General features: G+C 29.4%; 1 protein-coding gene across 1 annotated transcript in view; it reads right to left on the bottom strand.

The window, feature by feature from the left end:
* Positions 1-6,334, bottom strand: part of LOC148300278 (putative inorganic phosphate cotransporter) — a 39,670-nt gene extending 33,336 nt beyond the window's left edge. Inside the window, exon 1 of the mRNA XM_088275016.1 lies at positions 5,870-6,334. Within this exon, the coding sequence (XP_088131142.1) occupies positions 5,870-5,972 (103 nt within the window). The 5' untranslated portion in view covers positions 5,973-6,334. The remainder of the gene's footprint in view (positions 1-5,869) is intronic.
* Positions 6,335-21,362: the final 15,028 nt, after the last annotated feature.

Raw genomic sequence — 21,362 nt, 5'->3', positions numbered from 1 at the left:
CTGTTGGTTCTTTCGAATGCTCGATAGAAGTCTTTAAGCTTTTACGTCCGTAAGTTTAGTGTTCCATACATATAATGACTACTAATTATATACAGACGTTTGACTCCCCCAAAAACACAGGGCCAGGATGTGATGTAAAATTGATTAATAGTGTGAAATAGGTGTGATGTGTAATTGTACGTCAAAACATCGACACGCTTCCTTTAACAACTTCAAAAATCAGACTTCAATAATTTTGCGAACCATAACTTTGTTTCTTTTAAATAATATGTTTAAACTGGACAATCGATATCAGACAGGAAAATAAAACATATAAAATAAAGACGTTTATCGTGTCATTAAAAATTAAAGCAGTTTCATGTGCGTGATATATTTTCTTTTTTTCCTTCTTTTTCATTAATAGGATTTACCAGTGTGATGTAATTAGCTAGAAAACTACGATACATGTTTTCTGACTCTGTGGTATTTTCACGTATTTGGATGTTCCGTATGACGTCCTGAGTTCGAAATCTGAGTTGAACAAATTTAAAATGGTCAATTTCCTTATAATTACCATATATTTGAGAGAAATTCATTAGCGTTACGTTTGACTATCGTACATCAGGTTTAGGTTAGTTTACCGGAAGGGAAAAATGTGACTGATTATTGTGTGATTAAAGATTAAAAAAACAAAGGTTTTTAAAAAACTCTTATTGTCATAAGACACATCGCTCACTCCTTTCAAGAACGTCATAAATCAAAAAATTTGATTTTTCAGAGGAACGTTTTTAAAGTTTAAAAATATAATAAAATGTATTAAAAATAAATATCAAGCCACTTATTGAATTGTTTGCTGTGCAACAGATCTTTTTAGGTGTTTTTTTCTCCATCTAGTAAATTTAAAAAAAAAAATTAAACAATACATTTTCTTCAAAATACAAAAACAACACTTTCCGCCCTGTAGCAGGTAAATATTAAGTTTAAAAATTGCCGCTTTTGCTGGGATATAGTGCGTTTTCTGGACATTCCGAAAACATGCACAACTGAAAATGTATGATTTTTGAAATATGACGTTGTTGAAAAGAGTGAGCGATGTGTCTTATGACAATAAGAGTTTTAAAAAAAACGTTCAAAACCTAATTTTAAGGTTTAAAATAATACATCTCGTAATATTTGGGCACCGTTCTCACTAACTAACTAACCATCAAGCCGCTTCTTCGCAGGGGTAGGCAGAGAGAATAGAACCCTACACCACTCTGTCTTTGCAAACATTCTCTCACTCTGTTTTTCCAAATCCATGCTTCCATGCCATACATAAACAGTTTTTCAGTACCAAAAAATATTTTAACTGATTAAAAACCCTTTTTTGTTTAAAACAACCTGGTAAATATATTTTTAGGGTTAATTTACTTATCGATGAGATGCATAAATGGGAAGAGGCGAAGAATGTTTGCAAAGACGGTATGGCGTTCTATTCTCTCTGCCTACCCTTGCGGAGAAGCGGCTTGTTGGTTAGATAGTTAGTTAGTTAGTTAATAATTACATTCATTTAAAAAAATTAAACTCGATTCATTTTTCATCCGAAAATTACTTTTAAGCGTATAAATAAAAAATCGAAATGATTCATTAAAAAATGTTACCACATCTTGTTTATCCTCGTATCACTATACAAATATCTCGAGTATTTACAAGTTATTTGGGGTATTTGATCTACTTTATCTTTGAAGTGCATAAAAACTTAAACAAAATTATATAAATCCCATACACAGATGACACCTTTGGAAATTCCGATAATTTTGTTGTCTTAATAGTTTCCGTAAATATAATGATTTTACGTAATAGTTATTATCGAAAATGATTTTGTTTGCCTTTAAAAATTAACACAATATTTATTTAATGAATATCGGTCAATCTCTGGTATTATCAAAATTATTATGTATACATTTGACATACTCCAGCTATGTTTTTCTCACGTATAGTCATATTTTGATAAAGTTAGTTGCCTTTCTACTGTAAACGATATTTTAGGGTTTATTAAGAGAACAAAACATGTTGTTAATAGATACCATGTTTTATTCTCATAGGTGTAGGTATCATAACATGACACAAAACATTTATCATAATACAATGATTAAAGAAAATACTTCGTTTTTTACCACTTGAGTTTTATTATAGACTACATGTTTCAGAAGTTAAACTTCCATCATTCAGGTCTGTATAATAACTAAAATATAAAATATAAAATTGTTCTATAAATAAGGAGAGGGGAAAGTAAGTGTTTTCTTTAATCATTGTAACATGTCTTACCACAAAGTTAATGCCGAAACAATAAGTAAAATATTTATCATTTTATATGAAAGAAAATGGAAGTGTTATAATATGAATTAATTCATTTGAAAATTAAATTGATTAATAAACTGATATGATGCTTTAAATAGAATATGCTGTTCATATACAATAATTAGTATTTTAAACTTATTAATTCCTTTAAGATAATTTAATGATTCTTTCAATAATATAAATTAATGCTGTTGTAAACATTGTAAGGTTAAGGGCGAAGGATTTGAATAATATAACTAACGTGGTATACACTAGACTTCCTTATTCATATTATTCAATAATTATGATTACTAATGTAATATTGATGATAATATTAAATTATAATTGTTTATGTAAATATGTATATATATATATATATATATATATATATATATATATATATATATATATATATATATATATATATATATATATATGTATATATATTTATATATATATATATATATATATATATACATATATATATATATATATATATATACATATATATATATATAAATATATATATATATATATATATATATATATATATATATATATATATATATATATATATATATATATATATATATATATATATATATATATATATATATATATATATATATATATATATATATATATATATATATATATATATATATATATATATATATATATATATATATATATATATATATATATATATATATATATATATATATAAATATATATATATATATATATATATATATATATATATATATATATATATATATATATATATATATATATATATATATATATATATATATAAATTTATATGCATGTATATATTTATTATACACGCAATTAAAAATTACTCTCAGATAACACAACAAAGCACCACCCAGCAAGGCTATAAAGCTATTTTACATCAAAGGACTTTCAATTTTCAAATTTCAAGTGGATTGTATTTACAACTTACACAAACTAGTTTGAGTAAAGGTTTCCAACCCCAAGTACTCTACATATTGGTGCTTTTCTCTTTTATTTATAGCAGTTATATTCTACGCCATGGGGTCCCACAATTTACTGTTTTGGCCTGAATTTTTAATTGCCAACATTTAAAATTGATAACAATTCATATACAAAAAACTACATTTATTTATTTCTAATTAGATTATTTTGACAATTATCATAATTTCTTTCATTTAGTTTAAAATGACTTTGTTCATGCATAAGAATTAGCCGTTAATAGATAATCTTTCAGAGGTTTCATCATTTCAAATATATGTTCTAATAAATCAAATAAAACAAAAATGTTATACTTAAAACATGAGTTATTAAAAATAAACTGTTACCTAATAATATGTACACAATAAAACAGTTTATAATTTTATTTCGGTTATAAAAAAGTGCATTGAATTAAATGGTGTAAATCAACCGTTACAAAACGATATTAAACAATTACTCATAGGATATTTCGTCCTCAAATTATTTTAAGGGGACAGTTTAAGTAATGTAACACATCATTTCAATAATTTGATTCTAATTATTTTTATAGTTATTTTTATTTTTATTTATTTTATTATACTAAACTTCGCATCCCATTTCAATGAAACATATAATGCTTTATCGTTTTTGTTCAATAAATACAAAATTGAATTACAAAAACATAATTAAAATTGTACTAGTGGAATAGGATTTAGGACACATCACCTAACTGAAGCAATGATAACTGATTATGAATTATTACTCTGTTGATCTAGACTCCTTGAATTAGACGTATTAATAAAAACTTATGTATTTATTTATACATATTTCATTAAAAATAAGATTTTTTTAAATCCCATAAACCATAAGCTTCATATAATAATCATGTTAATAGGGCGTTGATTTTATGCACTGCCCTATGCGCCATTTGGGTATATATTCAAAGTGTCAAAGAAGAATATTTATATTGATTTAACCTTGTCAAATACTCGTACTCTAATATAGTCTTAAGACAACATTTTGAGTGTCCAAATACTTGTTCACAAATCTGGATTATCTCCAATTATAGGAGTTATTTTTCATATAATTTTTTGACATCTCATCAAAGATGAAGAAGAATATGGAAGTCTGAGTAGTGTGTTTGTCAATAATGGGTAGAATTGGTGAACGTTACAGGTGTGTAAAGTGATCACTTAAACCATCCTATGACAGTCGTCAGCCCCGTAAATGCCCAGACTTCCATATTCTTCTTCATCTTTGATGAGATGTCAAAAAATAATAGTCTTTAGACAGTATATAAATTTAAGCAGATTGTGTTGATGATAAATTAAGATAAAAAAATATTCTCGTTTGATTCAAATCCTTGACTCTACTCTTAATGAATTGTAAGTGTTGAAAATGCATTATTTGTTTTTTTTTTAATTATTGCATAATTCTTATTTATAGTTTTATCAAGTGGACTGATTTTTAACTATATGTTTCTCTTAACATGGTGATAGTTGTTGTCAAATTGTGAAGTTTTTATAGTCTCTTGGATTCTTTACAATGCAATAAAATTTAATGGATTATGTTAATCGAAACAATGATAAAATATCGTCATATATGTATGCATTTAAATAATTCCTACGAGGTGTTTTAATGAACATCAGAAAATAAATATATATATCCACAAATATACTGTACGGGTGTTATTTTAAACTATTAAGTTGTTATTTTATCTTATAAAATGCAGTTCCACCAAAAAATATCAATATAAAAGATTACTTTAATCTAAGAAAATTGTATTGTTAAACAGGAAATTACCTCTTTAAACTCAAAATTTATTTTCAACTTTAGATAAAATCATTACTTCATGAACTAAACTAGTTATGCTTTCCCGAAAGGCAAGAGTGTAAAATTTAATTTACATTTGAAGTACTAACTTTGATTTACCATTTTATAATTAAAATGTAACTTTGTTTTTAAAATCCCTATAATTTTTTTTATTATAACTTCATTTTAATATCTACCGGATTCGAAGCTAACCGCTTCTTCATCAAGTATAAATCAGTATTGATAAAGAAGCGCTTAGCTTCGAAACCGGTAGACATTATAATTGTGTTATAATAAAATTTTGATGGTGATTTTAAATTAAAGTTACATTTTAATTATTGTATAAAATTTGTTTGCAAATTTATAAATCAATGCATAATTCCACTCCAGAATATTTAAAAAGCTGTACATTCTACATGACTTTGCCAATGAAAGTTTTGTGCTTTTTTTCAGGTACAATTTCAGTAACAATTAGTAAAGTGGTAAAGTGATTATACCAGCACACTTCATTCGGCGAGTGTACTTAGACGCTCTTTCACATTCAGAAATAATGAGAGTTCAAAGATTTTTCTTTTCCCCATAGTTTAATCAAAGCGACCTTTTAAGTCATATTTTACGAAAATGTCGCTTTATACAATTCACTTTTTATTTTGCATTTAGAAAAAAAAAAGGATTCATAAAACTTCGATGGAAAAACATGTAAATTAAATAAAATTTAGTTTTTATAATATGCAAATTTTATCCAATATATCAATTTCAAGATAATAAAATAAATAAACTATACCTGGAATGGCTGTTCCAATCACATTGTATTCACAGTCCAATTTTCTTGAAGGACTCATTTTGATTTCCAACTGAGATTTCTTCAAATTCATCTTCAAACTCATCTTGAGTATTTAATGCAGCACTGGCACTCAAATACAAAAGATTTAATTACTTCAAAAAATGTATAAAAATTAACTTCGTTTTTAAAAGAGTCTCAATTAAAAAAATCACAACATATCGAGGAGTATTTAAAATTGAATTATTTGAGACACCACAAAACAAATACTTTTAAAAAAGCATATAAATTGCACAGGTAGTCGATAAATTGCTGGTAAAACCTTCTATTCCTAAATTTCAAATCGTTCTTTGATCGGAGCAGAATAAAAAGTAGGTACTTTCAAATCTAACTCTGAAGCTTGACTTTTCAAAAATTAGGAAAAAAGTGACCATAGACAACACGACACCCGCGACAAAGGGTTTGCGCGGGAACTCGGTCTGATTGACAGCTAAGCGCGCGATGTCTGAGGTTTTTAGCAGCACTGAAGGAAAATTCGCGCTGCGGGTGTTGATATAACCGAGGCTCGCATGCAAGACAGGTTTACGCGGTATGTTTAGATATTACGTTCGCACGGGAACTTTGGGGGACGATCGTTCGAAGCTTGTGACGTTCGGAAAACTGATAAGCGACAGGTAGGTACCACGTGTGATTCAGCGCCGGGTCTTTTTGTCTATTATTAGAATACCTCTTCGTAAACATAACGTGTTTCTTCAATAATAATAAAACATCCGATGATCATTTACCTGCATATTTTTCTCGGAACGCAAAATTTAGTTTTATTGTACATTGCTTTATTTCATAACGTTGCGAAATACGAGGACTGACTCAAAGAAAATATATATATATATATATATATATATATATATATATATATATATATATATATATATATATATATATATATATATATATATATATATATATATATATACATATATATATATACATATATATATATATATATATATATATATTTATATATATATATATATATATATATATATATATATATATATATATATATATATATATTATATATATATATATATATATATATATTATATATATATATATTTATATATATATATATATTTATATATATATATATATATATACATATATATATATATATATATATATATATATATATATATATATATATATATATATATATATATATATATATATATATATATATATATTTGTATATATAAACATATATGTATATAAATATTTTTATTAAAGGAATAACCAGGAAACCTTATACTTTAAGAGGTTTGTCTGCAGTTAGAAAAGTAAGGATAGGGAGGGCATGTGTGAAAAATATGTATAGCACAAACACTCAGACCAATTGAAATTCTTGAATTTATTTTGCCAGTGTAGGGGAATCGAACTCGCAACGTAGCAGTCGTTTTGCAGTCTAACGTCTAAACCAACTACATATACCCCACCCGTAATATGTGTGTGTATATTATAAAATCATAATTATTACATTCGTTTATCCTATTTATTGTTCTCAACTTCTAAGAAAGAAGAAACACCACGATGAAATATTATGTTCGTTCATCGATTGTAATTATTTTCTTATAGTACAAGAAAAGCTTTCAATTCTATAAGCCAGCGAAAATAAAAAGAAGATTCATGTGAGGTCGTTCCAGGTTCGATGTACCTACTGTAATTACAAAAGTGGTAGCAGATATACCGGTTTTAAGTTATACGGCAAATGGTTAATATTTTGTATAATTCGCAAAAAAAGAGACATAAAAAGGTTCAATCCTTTCGTAATCACATTATGCAGAGAATAATAATAATTTATAAGTATAAGCGCCATATTTTATAAGTGTGGATAAACGTATCTGTTTTATTACATAAAACTCGTTCACTTTTAAATAAAACAAGATGTGCTAGGTTAACATAACATTTCAACATTCCGGGTAATTCGACATCAAAATTAATGTAGACTTCATTTATTTGTCACTCATTTATGTAGTCATTTATTACTATTAAAAAAAAAACAAAAACATAAGTATTTAACAAAACAAGCAGTCGGGCTAATTCAGTCTCGTTGTGAACAGGTCTGTGATTTAGTGCTCACCGTACCACAATTTGATCCATTATTTACAAATCCAGGCTTATGATATACTTATACCAAAAATGATATTACAAATAATGCAACAAAAAAAGAGTTTTTTTCTAGATTAAAAAAACTTTTTTTTTTATAAAATCCAAAGTAAAGTACGTTTTCTCCGTAGAGTAGTTCCATTTTTTGGAGTGTAGTGGTAAGCGCGTTTAGATGTCATGCCGGAGGTCCCGGGATCGATCTTCAAGGGGGTAAAAATGAATGTTATTGATTTTCTCAAATTTATATTTTTTCACAACATTTTGAGTGTGTCCAAATACTTGTTACAAATCTGGATAATCTCTAATTACAGGAGTATTTTTCATATTATTTTTTGACATCTCATCAAAGATATTCTTCTTCATCTTTGATGAGATGTCAAAAAATAACATAATAATGAATATTTCCCTAGACAACGTAGTCCATAGTACCTGAAGCGCAGAACTGATTACCTTGCTTCTTGTAATTGACTATCAATTTAACACTACGCAATTCGATACAGTCTCCTATGCAACCATTTGGTGTGGATTAGGATAGAAGTAGTTTTGGTTTGTCATAAAACAAATACTTTGTTACAAACACTTAAAATGACGACTTATGATTTTTTGCGCCTGCAGAAAATTTGTATCCGATGAAGTGAATTGTAACAATACATTTCATACGCGAACCCAGTTAAAAAATTTAATCAGCTTGGAAGGCGGTGCTCTTGCCTCACTCGTTACCCGTGTTATTTTACTTGCCTGAATATATCTGTTTAGAACATTTTTTTCTTTATTTCACCCCAGTTAATAGTGTAGTGTACTGAATTCATGAAAAGCACAAAAAAACTGTTACTTAAATTGATTGCCAGATTAAAAAAGTGTGCTCCAAAGATCAGGTATGTGATTTCAAACATAAGTACTTTTTATATTTTATATTTGTTGTCGCATAATTTAAAACCAGTGATGAAATTTGGATGCACTGAAGGAGTTTTGTATTTTTAAATCGTGTTTATTTAAATATTCATCGAAAAAAATAATGATAATGATGTTTAATGAAATAAGAATAAGTCTATGAATTTTGTAGCCAATTTCCCTATTTATATTTCATATTCTTCTGATAAAATATGATCACCCTTCTTTAAAAAATATCTTAGTAAAAATATCCAAATATCAATGTATAAATTCAATACCATCGAAAAAAAATATATTATGATGTTTTTAATGAAATAAAAATCACTCAAAGAAGTCTTTGAATTTTGTGGCCAATTTTCCCCATTTGTATTTCATATTCTTCTGGTTGAATAAGATCACCATTCTTTAAAAAATATCTAAGACAAATGATCGTTCATTTGCGATGTCGAATCTGTCGTGAAATATGTATTACATCATTATGAAATAAAATCAGCGATGCGTATAAATAATAAATTTATCTTAAATTTTCAACAGTCGTATATATACAATACTTGAATATATAATGGTACTAGAATAACATAACTTTAACTTTATGAATTCCATTGTTATAAAAATTATATTGTTCACGTGTTTCGGTCGTCGACGATTTAACGTCGTTAAATGTATCATCAAATGTGTTCAAATAGATTTAAATAAATAGTAGTATTTACTAAGTAGAAATTATATTATAAATTGACCGATACTACCACAATGGGCATATGAAATCAACAAGTGTTTTTATTTTATTGTTTTTCTTCTTCTTTGTCTTATTCCTTATTACTGAGGGTTGTGACCCTTGTGGAAGCAATGACTCTTCTCCAGTTATCCCTTGACTGCGCTGCACGTAGCGCTCGAACCACCGAGATGCCCGCTGCTTATTATTATTATTTAAATCAATATTTTTTTACTGATCCGTCTTATCTTGTGTTTGGTAAGATTCCATCGGTAGAAAAATACAAACTTGTCACCAATCACATCGCTCACTCCTTTCAAGAACGTCATAAATCAAAATACTTGATTTTTCAGGAGAATGTTTCTTAAGTTTATAAATATAATACAATGTATGAAAAATATATATCAAGCCACTTATTGAAATTTTTACTGTGCAACAGATCTTTTTAGGTAAAACCTGAAGGTTTTTTCTCCATTTGAAAAATATTTAGTTTTTGATAAAAATAATTAAACAATACCTTTTCTTCAAAATGCAAAAACAACACTTTCTGCCCTGTAGCAGGTAAATATTAAGTTAAAAATATTCCGCTTTTGCTGGGATATAGTACATTTTCTGGGCATTCCGAAAACATGCACAACTGAAAATTGTCAATTTTTGATTTATGACGTTCTTGAAAGGAGTGAGCGACATGTTCCCGCCCACTTTCTCTAACTCACCGGTCCTCGGCTTCCTTATAAATAAACAGACACCCCTTTTACTTGCCTTTGAATGCCAATTAGATTTTAAAAAATCACGAATTGATAAATATTTTTTATTGTATGTTTCTATGGATGTAAAATGTATTGTTCGCATGCTGTGATAGTGGTTGTTCTGACGAAGAGACGGGTACGTCTCGAAACCGGTAGACATAAAAATCTCGGTGAGTGGTTACTACTAATACATAATATTAACATTTTTGTAAAAAAATAAATAAGTAAAAATGACTAACCACAATGTAAATGCTTTAAATATTAATAATATTGAGAATATTACAAACACCTTTTAGTACATATTTACTCCTCGGTACGACTGATAACGCATGTGATGAATATTTTGCGTAGGTCTAAGTGTATGAACAGTGCCATGGTAGTGGCGAATAGTGTCGCTTGCATGCTGAAATGCTGATTGCCCTGACGAAGTCCGGTACGTCTCCAAACCGGTAGAAAATCTGTGAGTTACTATTTACCAATATAACAGTCGTATAAAGTAGCCTATATAATATTATCATAATAATTTATGTTGGCATGACTAGACGGTGAGAGTAATATTTTATAGTCAGACATATTTTGTTTCCAAAAATTATATAAGTAAAAAAATAACATAATATAGTACTATCTTCTTCTAACCCAATGGTGCATAGGGCACTGGGTCGTATTGATGAAGTGTTATCTCAATCGTTACTTACGTGAAGGCGTCACTCCCGCGCTTCAAGGACCTTAGTAAAGTAGTAACAGTAAAAGTAAAACATAAAAAGTAAACAATAAAAAGTTCATTTTTTATAAGAAGAAAAGTTTATTTTAAATGCTCAACCCTTTTTGATACACATGACTTAGAGTAATCTAATTGTTGAGAATAAACATCGTACCAGCATGCTCGAACGTATGAGATACTCTCGATATTGATTTCGCTAATTAGTGATATATATTATATATATACATAATAAAACCCTTATCCGCACCCCAATGGTGCATAGGGCACTGCGTCATATAAACGCAGTGTTATCTTGATCGTTTACACATGAAGGAAAGGTGATCAGCCCTCCACTTCAGGTACCAGTCCAGGATAATATTGAATAAATATGACAGTGAAAAAATCACTTATATTTATTTTACCCTCCTTGGGAATCGAAACCGGGATCTCCAGAATGGTAGCCGAGCGTGCTGACCATTACACTACGGAGGAGACAAAATTAGCAGTAATTAATTGTAGGTTATATTATAATATTATATTTAAAAAACAAGAATTAAACTTTTTAACGAGTTGAAATGAAGAACTTATATTTTTTTATTTTTGTTTTAATAACAATCGTTTAAGAGAAAGATTTATAGCAGTTCCGGTATCCAATTCATTGAAATGATAAAATATCAAATTTATGCCATACTAAATAATACTTTTTTTACTCTCAGTATTCTTAATTGACCTTTAAGTTGAAATTTTATTATTATCTTCAGGTATCTTTTTTTTTTAATTTATGGTATTATTTATTAAATATTTCTATGCTTTTTAATACTTCTGAATCGTATTCAAATTTAAAAAGGCATAAATTTTTTTAATGCAGTAATATTTATTTTAAGTAAAATGTGTTAATTTTTTAAAAAATGTCGTTTATTCAGAAAATTATTTAAAATATAAATTTGGGATGATGTTATATATCCTACAGATTAATATAAAAAAGTATATAATTAATTAGTTCTATATATATGAACCAATTTAGAAACCTTGTTCTGAATCACTAGAACTTCACTAGAGACATCTATTGGTGAGATGTAAATGCCCCGCAAATGCCCAGACTTCCATATTCTTATTCATCTTTGATGAGATGTTAAAAATAATATGAAAATAACTCCTGTAATTGGAGATAATCCAGATTTTGTGAACAAGTATTTGGACACACTCAAAATATTCATGTTTTAATATACACCCATGATACCTGTTTTTGAGAAAAAAAACTTATTTCGTAAATGATAAAAATATGTTTTTATCTCATTTTTTACCGCATTGGCAGTGCCATCTTTTGAACGTAACAGCTAAATAAGCGATATTAAACATTACTCATGGCGGATAGCATGCTTTTTGACAGTACTGTCACTTCGTAATTTTTAAATTTTTTAATTGCATTGTTGTTTCATGTGTGGATTTGTTATATTTTCGTTGTTTCACAACCATGTGAAAATAATACATATATAAGATATCGCTCACTCCTTTCAAGAACGTCAAAAAATAAAAAATCGTCAATTTTCAGTTGTGCGTGTTTTCGGAATGCCCAGAAAATGTACTATATCCCAGCAAAATCGGCATATTTTTAACTTAATATTTACCCGCTACAGGGCAGAAAGTGTTGTTTTTGCATTTCGAAGCAAAGGTATTATTTAAGTATTTTTTTAAATATACTAAATACTTTTCAAATGGAGAAAAAATCTTCAGGTTTTACCTAAATAGATCTGCTGTACAGTAAAAAGTTCAATAAGTGGCTTAATATTTATTTTTAATACATTGTATTATATTTTTTAACTTTAAAAACGTTCTCCTGAAAAATCAAGTTTTTTGATTAATGACGTTCTTGAAAGGAGTGAGCGATATGAGAAATGTGTATTACCTATTTTCTCTCTTCCCCGTTTAAGCAAACGAAGCCACAGAAACGCATGGTTGAGTACAGGTAGTATTTAATATAACTTACCCATATAATAATTTATAATAATCATAATTTTTGGTTGATACTTTTACATAAGATAAAAACCCTAATCCGCACGCCAATGGTGCATAGGGCACTGCATCATATAAACGCAGTGTTATCTTGATCGTTAACACATTATGGAAAGGTGATCAGCCCTCCGCTTCAGGTTACCAGTCCAGGGTAATATTGAATAAATATTACAGTGAAAAAATAATTTATATTTTACCTTCCTTGGGAATCGAACCCAGGACCTCCAGAACGGTAGCCGAGCGTGCTGACCATTACACTACGGAGGCGGACAAAACTTTTATACAATAGTTTTTTTAAAGGAATAATCCGCGAAGCCTCTACTTTAAGAGGCTTGTCTGCTGGTAAGATATTAAGGACTTGGAAGTTAAATGTAAAAACATATCACAATCACCTAGACCAATTGAAAATAAATATTTCTTGAATTTATTTTGCAATTGGCGGGAATCGAACCCGCGACGCCAGTTTTGCAGTCGACGTTTACCCAACTACGCCACGGCACCTGTTGTTGGTGTCATATCACCCGAGATTTCAATGCATCGTGTATTTTGTTATTGAATAACCTTTTATTTAAAGAATACGTGTCAATGTTATTATTTATATGATAGCACAATTTATAAACCATTGTACTCCGTTTTATTTTATTATTTTATCTTTAAAAAAAAAACGGTTGAGATTAGAAACTATAACCTCTGATAGTCAAGGCAAGTAGGTAACAATAAATCTATAGCAGACCTACATATCTATTATGATCAGAATTACCTGATAGTATTATTATTGTAGTTTGTCGTTAATATATCTTAGATGGCCTTAGTAATGCAGTCGTTTACACATTCTACTAGGAAGCACGATGTCCCAGGATTGATTATCCAATGAAAAGTGCGTCGAGTTCTGGTTCTAAAGTAGACTTTGCACTTATACTATATTGACACGTCTTGTGTATAACATATTACACAGGGCGTGTCAGTTTAGTATAAGTTCAAAGTCGTTAATATGTCTGAGATGGCCTTAGTGTGCAGTCATTTCCACAATCTACGAGGAAGCATGATGTCCCAGGATTTATAATCGAATAAGAAGTGCGTAGACTTATGGTTCAATGGTAGACTTTTTAGTTATTGCTAGAAAACCATCCATGAGTAGGGCACTCGGGGATGCATACTTGTACTAGTACCAGCTTGTGCGAATTAGATATTGTAACGTGTACGAGTACGTGATTGTAACGAGTCCTTTGAGGAAATTGGTCGTTAATATTTACTTAACATTATCACGTTTGTTCGTTCAAAATTTTTAATTTCCTTATGTTATGAATGGATTGCTTCGAATTTTACTCAGTCATGCGTCGCTGTGGCTCAGTCTAGTTAAATTGAAAAGAAAGCTTATTAAAACACGCGCGTATTCCAGTTCAACATTTGTCTAAATTTCAAATAAATCGGTGAATAACTTATAACTTCAGAAGCATTTAGAATTTGAGCAAACTAATATTTATAATATTATTTTATGGATATTTCTTTTCTATTCAATCATTTACATGTTAAAAATAAATTAAATGCAGCTGATGCATACGAAAATTATTGGTGTGAAGTTACCTTAAACAAAGTTTGTATCATTCCGTATCATGTTCAAACACCGCCCGTATGGATTACATAAAAACGTGTCATAGATTTTAAGAAATAGTGGTATTTACCAAGTAAAATTTAAATAAAAAATCCATAGATACTACCTCAAAGTAACTGACGAATCAAATAACGAAATTTTAAATCTCAAACTAATTGAACTATTGTATTTTTTTTACTTCTAAAAGTTTACGATATAATATATGGTACCATATGGCTCACTCCTTTCAACAACGTCATATATCAAAAATCGTAAATTTTCAGTTGTGCACGTTTTCGGAATGCCCAGAAAATGTACTATATCTCAGCAAAAGTGGCACATTTTAAACTTAATATTTACCTGCTACAGGGCAGAAAGTGTTGTTTTTGCATTTTTAAGAAAAGGTATTGTTAATTTTTTTTATATACTTTAAATTTTCAAATGGAGAAAAAACATTCAGGTTTTCCCTAAACAGATCTGTTTCTCGGTAAAAAGTTTAATAAGTGGCTTGATATTTATTTTTAATACATTTTGTTATATTTTTAAACTTACAAAACGATATCCTGAAAAATAAAGTTTTTTGATATTTGACGTTGTTGAAAGGAGTAAGCGATATATTTTTTTTGTGTTCATACTACGTTTAAAGCCGAGTATTTCTGTGTATAGTTTTTTTTATTTTGACAGATGTAAAAATCGACCTTTTACGAGTATGTAGTCAAACATTAGGTGAGTAATGGTTTCACTTGGTCGAGCAAGGTTCTTTAACGACACCAAGTTCAAGCACGGTTGAGAACTTTAATCACCAACTGAAGGAAATATTGAATTTATTGCTTTGAGATACATATCAATCTCTAGCGTAGCAAAATCATGTTTTTTAGATGTAAGGTAAATCAATTGGACGCATGAAATCAGAAGCGTCAAGAAATGATGCTGACTTCAACATCTCGAAAACTGGAATCGGATATTTTGAAATCGTTTATAAAATGGTACATGGTATATGTATTAAAATTATGGTGTACATGGATAAATTATGGTACACAGATATTGAAATAAAATCTCAACTTTTGATATCTATAGATATGTACAAGAATATATAATAATAATTTAATAATACAGTACAATATCTTTAGATATGTAACATTTTAATGTACAAGATTTTTATTGATATCTCAGCATAGATTAAGAATAATATAAAAGTCTGCGAATTTACATGTCTTGTAATCGACCTGTAATTGGCTGGTTTGAATGCTCGGTTTTTACAAAGCGTTACAGTCACCTTTCTCCCCATAATTGACAACCACATTAATCAAAATACTGGAAGTTGTTTTTAAGTTTCAATTGAAAAGATCTCCATGCATGTTATACCGTCAGTGACATCAGTTGAAATTAGTAAGTTTTTTAGTAGCAGAAACCTTCTCTTAACGAATATAAGGTATTAAAAAATAACTCCATTTTTTTTTTAATATTTCCTTACCTTTCTATAACTCTTTTCAAAACCATATATTTCTTTCGAAGTAGGTAAAACATTTTTTTCAATATGAAAACGGTGTTTTAAAAAAAAATCAGTGACGTCAAACGTTATCGAATAACGCCTTAATCGCTTTAATAATCGCCTTAAGCATGATTTATTAACTCCACCAATGTATTCATTCAATAATTATGCTAAAACTTATGTACAATACTTTAAAACAATAAAAAAAAACTTTTATGCATAATGTAACATGCATTCCTCTCACTATAAAATAATCGAATTTCGCATCATTTTATTTATTGTTATGAAACACTTTCAGAGCTTCGCCCACGGAACTTTTTGAACGTTTAAGTACTGCCAAATCCTCTTCACTCAATCCGTTATGCGCAAGCTGATTATTTCGAAATCTTTATAATTGGTGCACGTGATTGAAAGTTTTGTATGTTCGGATATTGACGTCATTGGTCATACTAGGCTAGTAAACATTAACCCCACAAAGGCACATGTATTCAAATTATACGAGTATCTTATTTTAAACGCCAAAAGAATAAAATTATAACAATCATGGGAAGAGTAATTGTCATCCTATAAAACAGATAAGATTTAAATGGACCTACATAAGTATATATTTTTCTTAAATTCACCTAGTAAATACCAACATATTTTTAAATCTATTGTGAAACGTGTTTCGATGTTTTTTACACCATTATCAAATACGATGTTTAAAAAATGTCCGGAATACATCGAAACATGTGTCATTATAGATTTAAAGATAAATGTTACATACCACGTAAAATTTAAATAAAAATGTATAGATAATGTCGCAAAATAACTGCCGAATCAATTAACAAAATTAAAGAATTTTGAGCCTTTTTAAAACCAAAATTATTATAGTATCGCTCCGTACCCTATTAATTTAAAACCGATGTAAACGCTGCGCTATTCCTCGGTATTAAAAAAAATCAACACCATAATGTAGAAATCTAAAAAAACTCACTCTAGGTTTTCGTTTATTCTAGAAACATTGCGTTGCTTGTAAGTTTCCTAATAATTGATTTTATTTTAACATGAAAACACTTCAATTAAATTAAGTTAATTAAATTTGTAACATTTAAATTAATTAAATAAGTAAATTACGAAATTAAATGGAACAACGATAGATCAAAGACGCGCAAATACATTTTTTTTCAGAAGTTATTTCTTTAAGTTTTGAACGCATTTTGTTTTTTTTTTATCAACATTATGGGTCATTTTTACAAAGAGATCAACGTTTCATATTTCACATATTATTGAAGCCGGATAAAATTGTTTCCCTGACAAATCACACGTGTTCTAACTGTCAATACGGCGTAATTTTTACAGTAGGTACGTAACGATATGGAATTTTTTTCATTGTACTCGTGTTTTAATACCGACACTATTCATTTTACATAATGTTTATAAATAATCGTTCAATGGGTTAATAGTTAAGATATAATAAATAAATTGAGCATGTATTATGTATTTAATAATATATTAAAGTATGAACGTCAATGCATCTGTAATTATAGGTGTATTTTTTCTACATTGGCGAAATCTGCATTGTAGGGTAGACTGGGTACGGTTGAAACAAAGGACGGTTGAAACAGAGCAAATATCTTGCAAACCGTATGCGGTAGGGTGAAGGGTCCAAGGGACGAACAAAGTGGACAACAAGTTCAAACACAAATATCAGTGTTGCGTCGCTCGCCGCACTGTGCAGTTGCTTGTAGGAGGTCCTATTGTATTTTGATAACCAAAAGTAAGTATTTTTGTTCTGAGAATTTTCCTTTTATTACGGTTTCTATTGAAACGATATTATTGAAAATGATTTCGTGTTTGAAATTAAGCTTGTAGATCACGATATAGTGATTAGTTTTAATGTGCCATTATTTTTAACATTACTATTTTCTGTTTTCCACCTAAAGGAGGGGTTGGGGACGGTTGAAACATTTTTTGTGGGTACGGTTGAAACAACATATTTTTTTAGTTTTCCTGTTTTCTAGATGCCGAGAGTACGCGCAAGAAAGACTCCGAGAGGGGAGGTCGACTTGTCGAGGTATACATACGCTGATGAGGAGGTTAAAGCAGGAGATTCACTGCGAAAAGCGTCGGAAAAGCATGGATTAAACCACTGTTCGCTCATAAGATATATACGAAAGCGAGATGCATCTGGTGAAGAAGAAAATGGGATATGAACCCCACAATAAAGTTTTAAATAAATAGCAGGAGCAAGAGCTTGCAAAATACTTGCTACTAAAAAAAACAGAGAAAGAAGAGATAAGAAAGGAGCATGAAATAAGATTGAAACGGATGAAAACTAAGTAAGTGGAGAAAAGATTGGATGGAGGAAAAAGTAGAAGGATCGTTAAAGGAAAAAATAATCATAATACGCAACAGGAATCATCATCAAAAGAGGACGAGTGCTATTGTCTTGTTTGTCTGTCACTGTATTCAGAGAGCAGATCCGGTGAAAAGTGGATACAGTGTACCACTTGTAAACTGTGGACTCAAGAAGACTGCACAAAAGGTGGTCTTAGCTATGTTTGCCACAATTGCGACTCGGAATGATCCCAAAGCTAGATTTCCGCTTGATTTATGACTAATCAAAATGACAGAAGTGTTTCCTTTTAGTTTATTCACAGATTATTTTCGTTCGATTTGTTTTTTTTTTAAATGCCATTGTTTTTAGTTGTTTTTGTTCATTACATATACATGTAGACTGATTTATATTGTCATGCGGTGCCATAATTATTTATAACACAAAAATAAATAATGAATAAAACGTCTTACAAAATAAAATATTGATTTATTTGCGTGTGTTTCAACTGACCCCAATCACTGTTTCAACTGCCCCTGGTATGGGGACGGTTGAAACAAATCGGATATATTTTTTAAATTTGATCTGCCACTAAAAATAACACACCGGGTACTGAAATAATACTTCCCATTAGTAGACAGAAACACGGTCTTGTATTTAATGCATCTTTATCATCGCTTGACTTGTAAAGAGCAATGCTATGGACAATATAAGCAAAATTGTTTCAACCGTACCCAGTCTACCCTATATATTTGTGGGCATAACGCTTTTTTGTAATTAAAAAATACTTTTTTTTTATTTATTGACTACGTAAAGCAAACACAGTAAGATTTCAGTGATTGTCGAAAAATAAATCAAATCTAATTATCATGTATTTATGTATGATTGTTCATATGTGTCGCCTACTTTCGAAATCCGCCAGATCCATGTAAGTCGATTTTACAAAAAATGCAAAATTCTCCGGGTAACATTTATATTTCAAAGATTTGTCTATCTTTAGATAAAATATTATGAAATAAGAAATTTTCCCTTTTTTTTCAGTATAAAAAAAAACACGAGATGCAAACCGATAATGACGTCATCTTAATTTTTTACCTATCCCCGCTCTCTGATTGGCCGGCATGGGTCAGAAGGCAAGTTTCATGAATATAGCGGAATTTGAAATACAACACTTTTAAAAGTATTTTTAGCAGGGTTTTCAAGCATATAAATATTTTAAACAATAAAACCCACAATTGGCATTCCGATAAAGTATTTATTTAAAAATCTTAAAAAAATAGATCTGGTGGATTTTGAGAGTAGGCGACACATGTATACAAATATCAACATCTAGTCATCGCTTATTACACAATTTGTTTTTAATCTCATTTTAGTCGAACAAACACCTTATAACCTTGTTTAAATAAATGATTAGGTTTATTTATAAGTGTATCAGTTTTACTATCAATTTATTAAATATTATTAATAATCTAAACTAAACAATAAGATCATTGTCTGTTTTAATCTGTAATGTAAGTATAGGTATGTATTTTTTTATGGTGTAATCTATAGTAAGTTTTTACGGGGATTTTCTTTGATATGAGCATAAAAATGCATGTGTATTGAGTCAATGTACTCGTTGATTATAAATGTACGTACTTTTCCTTCTTATTACTTAATGTAAGATAAGTATGTATCACTCTGTACTGGAAAACTTACTTAACTTATTTATTTTCCTCAATTAAGTAACACATTAGTCACCCTGTACTTAAAGAGGTAATCACATACTTTTCTACTTAGATTTTTTTACAAAAATGTTAGTAATTTAAGTATATAAAAACTCCCACAGTTTTTTGTCTACTAGTCTCGAGACGTACCTTCGCTCTTCATAAGGACAATCACTATAGCAGCATAAAAACAAAACTGCACGTCACTACTACCATATATTCACATACTTTTCACACATTATTCACATAAGTACTTACAACTAACTACACAAAATTTCAATCACATGCCGTTTTGGTCGATGTAAGTATGTGAATAGTACTACGCTAGTGACGTGTAGTAGGTATTGTTTGCATGCTGTTGTATCAAATTGTCCTGACGGAGAGACGGGTACGTCTTTAAATCGGCAGACAAAATCTCTGTATTTGGTAATATACTAACATTACCAACATTTTTGTTAAAAGTAAAATTAAAATGACTAACCACAAAGTAAATGCTTTTACCATTAAAAATAGTGTGCATTTTATTGGTTTTATTGACGTTAAAACGATTTACAACTCAGACCCTCGTGTTCATAGGTTCAGACTAATAAATAGGTATATAGCTTAGGAAACAAGAGCCGACACCGCGTAAACAAAAAGCCTTCTTAGGACATCTGAAATGAAGACTACGACCCATTGCAGGCCTTATACTTCGCGACAGAGTTAGAAACTCTGAAATAAGAAAAATCTGCGATGTCGACGATGTTGTGCGATGGGGAAGAGAAAGAAAACGTTTCTGGAGAAATCATGTGGGAAGAGCGAGTTCGGATCGAGTGGTGAGGATAGCAGCGGACAGCAGCATACGCGGAATCAGACCCCCAGGAAGACCACCTAAAAAATGGAGGGATAGCTGGTCTTCCACCTCTCAGGAGCGGACCGGAAAATGACAGAACTTAGTCCTAAAAGAAGAAAGAGAAGAAGAAGAGGAAGAAGATAGCTTAGGGCTGAATTCGAAAACATCTAAATAAACGCTATAGATTTAATACTTCAAAGTATGAAGAAAGATTAGAACCGTTGCTGCTGAATTGAAATGCTTCAGATTGACACTGTTTTCTCTGCAGACAGTTGCCTAAGATGACCATACAAGGATTCTGACGTCCATCTCGAGTAGTAATTTTGCAAT

Source organism: Brachycentrus maculatus, unplaced genomic scaffold, assembly GCF_059751285.1.
Source record: "Brachycentrus maculatus isolate JH-2025_06_01 unplaced genomic scaffold, ASM5975128v1 h1tg000757l, whole genome shotgun sequence".
NCBI lineage: Eukaryota > Metazoa > Arthropoda > Insecta > Trichoptera > Brachycentridae > Brachycentrus > Brachycentrus maculatus.
The sequence above is the reverse complement of the archived record's forward strand: the minus strand, read 5'-3'. Positions and strand labels throughout refer to the sequence as shown.